This window comes from Centruroides vittatus, unplaced genomic scaffold (genome assembly GCF_030686945.1).
Source record: "Centruroides vittatus isolate TY-2023 unplaced genomic scaffold, ASM3068694v2 contig_277, whole genome shotgun sequence".
Classification (NCBI taxonomy): domain Eukaryota; kingdom Metazoa; phylum Arthropoda; class Arachnida; order Scorpiones; family Buthidae; genus Centruroides; species Centruroides vittatus.
Genome location: NW_027121758.1, coordinates 1 through 3053, shown reverse-complemented (window position 1 = coordinate 3053; position 3053 = coordinate 1). Strand labels below are relative to the sequence as shown.

The following is a 3053-nucleotide window of genomic DNA, read 5'->3' as shown; positions in this document are numbered from 1 at the left end:
GGGGGCATAAAAGTAGGCTTAGCTTCTTTATTTATCGCTAAACTGACTGCCTCGCCTCTAAATAGACCCATTTCTGAATTATTGAATAAATGCTGGAATTCTTGTATCAGATCGTCTGCATCATGTTGGTGATAAAGTCCCTCTATTCTGATTCCTAATGGTTCAAACCAATTTCTTCCAACAAGTCCTGGTCCATTTCCTTTAATTACTAACAATGGCAGATTCCTAACTTTTCCTTTAAATTGTACCCTTACCATTGTAGTACCCACTACCTCCAGATTCTGATCAGTCCATGTCTGTAATTTGACTTCTTACGGCTCTAACTTGTCTCGCTGGATTTTGATTTCTTTTAAGGTCCATTCGCTCACTACAGTGTACCCAGCCCCTGAATCAATTTCCATCATGATTAATATATTTTCAATCCTGATTAAGATTTTTAAGAGTGGTATCTTACTTCCCTGTATTTTGAATAGAGATGTATATTCCTCGACCTGGTTAGACATCAAATTTTTATGTTCCTCAATTCGGTGTACTTTGGCTCTCTGGCTGGATACCTCTTTCCGTTGTGCCCCAGTTGGTTTCTTCCCTGGTTTGCAAATTTTCTTTGTCCACTCTTTTGTTTCGTGATACACGCCTTTTCTACGAGTCCCTTGTTTCCGCAGAAGTTACAGATTACCTGAGCAAATTGGCAATTATTCGGGTTATGACTTCCGGTGCATCAAAAACAGCGTAATAAGGCCAGCTGATTCTTTCTCTTGTAGTCCGCCTTTAAGTTATACACTTGGGTGTTGTTTCCGTCCGACCCAAGCTGGCTAACATCGTTAGACGCTGCCTCTGCTGCCAATGCTGCATCCAAAATGGCCTTATAAGTAGTGTCCGTTTTCGCCAATAACACGTGTTGTATTCCTTTATCCCTTAAACCTGTCACTAGCCTATCTCTTAACATATGCTCTAGTGAGGCGTCGAAGTTGCAATTCATTGCAATTTTCCGTAGTTCCGCGACATAGTCGTTGATACCCTCTCCCGGTTTTTGCGACCTCTGGTTAAATTTGAACGATTCGACGATTTCACTAGGTTTCGGGTTAAAATGGCTATCAAGAGCAGTAAGTACTTCATTGAAGTTAACTTGTGTCGTTTCTTTCGACGCTATGAGTGTGACTACAAGTTCATATAAAGTTTCACCGCATACAATAAAAAATAAAGCACACTTATCTTGGTCATTTTCAATCTGGTTTGCCTTCAAACAAAAATTAAAGCAATCCTTGTAAGTTTTCCACTGGCTGTCCATCTTGAATGGTTCGAAACGAACTCCACTAGTTGATGTTCCTGGGATCGACATTTCCGGCTTTTTATATCGAATTGTAATTTCTGCTGGCAAGTCTGTATGTTAATCCTCGTCGCCAATTTTGCATCGATTTTGTTTTTGACACTGTTTCACATAAAACACATAGTTAATTAACAATTAACTTTATTTCCTCTCGGATACAACTGACTGGGGTGACAACTGCACAAGAACTCCCCTCCCAGACAACGAAAGTATGTAAAAATTTTCACCCTTGACCTGACACTCAGATCAAGTTACAACTGACCATTACAACAGGGAGTATGTAACAGTAGAAACTCATAAAGCATTAGAGCATACAATTAAAGCAATGTATGAACTTATAGAATTTATATTAAATGAACTTGGAGCACATTATGTGTTATTGGATAAATTCCAAACAGATATGCTGGAAGCTCGCTTTGGATGGTATAGACAGATGTCAGGAAGTAATTATCATATTTCTGTTACTGAAGTTATTGAATCAGAAAGAAAACTGAAATTAATAAGCCTGCTAAATATGAAATAAACCAAAATTGGGAATTTTCAAATTAGAGCATTTCTTGAATCTTGTGCTAATAATGCAGAGTTGGATAAACTTGATTTTGATGTTGAAGAAGCATTTGAAGGCATAATGGAAGAATCTGATGATATTATTATCACAGAACAGAACATGTCAGTTCTTATTTACACTGCAGGATATGTTGCATATTCAGTAATTAAGAAAACTTCTTGCGAACAGTTTAAATCATTACTAGCATGTGATTCTCCACTAGACTACGAATGCACAGATGATCTTAAATGGCCACAAGAATTTGTTGTAATATGCATAAATACCTTTCAGATATTTCAGACCATTCTGAATGATTATGAATGTGAATTTTTGGCACTAAAAAATGGAAAAAAGCTTTAGTAAGTTTAGTAATGAATAAATTAGTTGAAAATAATGTATTTTATTTTCAAAATAATATTTACAGTTGTAAGAAAGATAGAATTCAATTGATGAAACATTGTGTCAAAATAATGTCCAACATATTAATACATAATTATTGCAAAATTAGAAACAATAAATTAAATTAAAAGAAAGGAAACTGGTTAGAAAGTTAATGACATTTAAAAAGTAACGTTAATATTGATTATAAACAGCTTTGTAAATAATAAACATGTAAAATATTCTGTAACTAAAACTGTTTTATTTATTTAGTTTAAACTTTTAATAAAATTTAACCATATAAGCACGAATTGATAATTTTTTTATACTTTTTTAAACAACTATTTAAATAATTATAATTGATAAAATGTTAAATTATTGAATTGAAATATATATACAATCACAATAAAATATGGTGTATTAAGAGATATACCTCTAGAATAAAATGTAAATAGAGTACATAATAAACTAACACAAGTAGTATTAGAGAGAGAGATTCTGGGATAATTTCTTAAACTTTTAAGACTTTATAACTTTTATCGTAGTAACGCTCAACATTTCGGGGGAAAGACGTCGACCAGGGGCTAAAAATGGCAATAACCGTTGAATCGTTCGAGCGTTTCTACGATATTTGCATTCCAAAAGCTCTCGTAGACATTAAAACCACGCCCATTTTTGTTGCCCCTTCGGACATACTTCACCGCGAAATGTGAGCGAGCGTTTTTACAATACGACAAACGAACGATTCGCCGACGAGTCTTAAGAGAAACGATATTTTTTTATATATATATAATTTTTAAA

The 3053-nt window shown here is 34.3% G+C and overlaps 1 protein-coding gene across 1 annotated transcript; it reads right to left on the bottom strand.

Annotated features, from left to right (window-relative positions):
* Window positions 1-718: 718 nt before the first annotated feature.
* LOC136972052 (uncharacterized) lies at window positions 719-1339 on the bottom strand. Its single transcript, XM_067266594.1, has one exon. It carries the CDS (start codon window positions 1337-1339, stop codon window positions 719-721), a length of 621 nt encoding a protein of 206 aa, XP_067122695.1.
* Window positions 1340-3053: the final 1714 nt, after the last annotated feature.

What these genes read in the sequence shown, in the direction of transcription:
- LOC136972052 (XM_067266594.1), bottom strand. Translation starts at nt 1,339, where the DNA reads ATGTCGATCCCAGGAACATCAACTAGTGGAGTTCGTTTCGAACCATTC.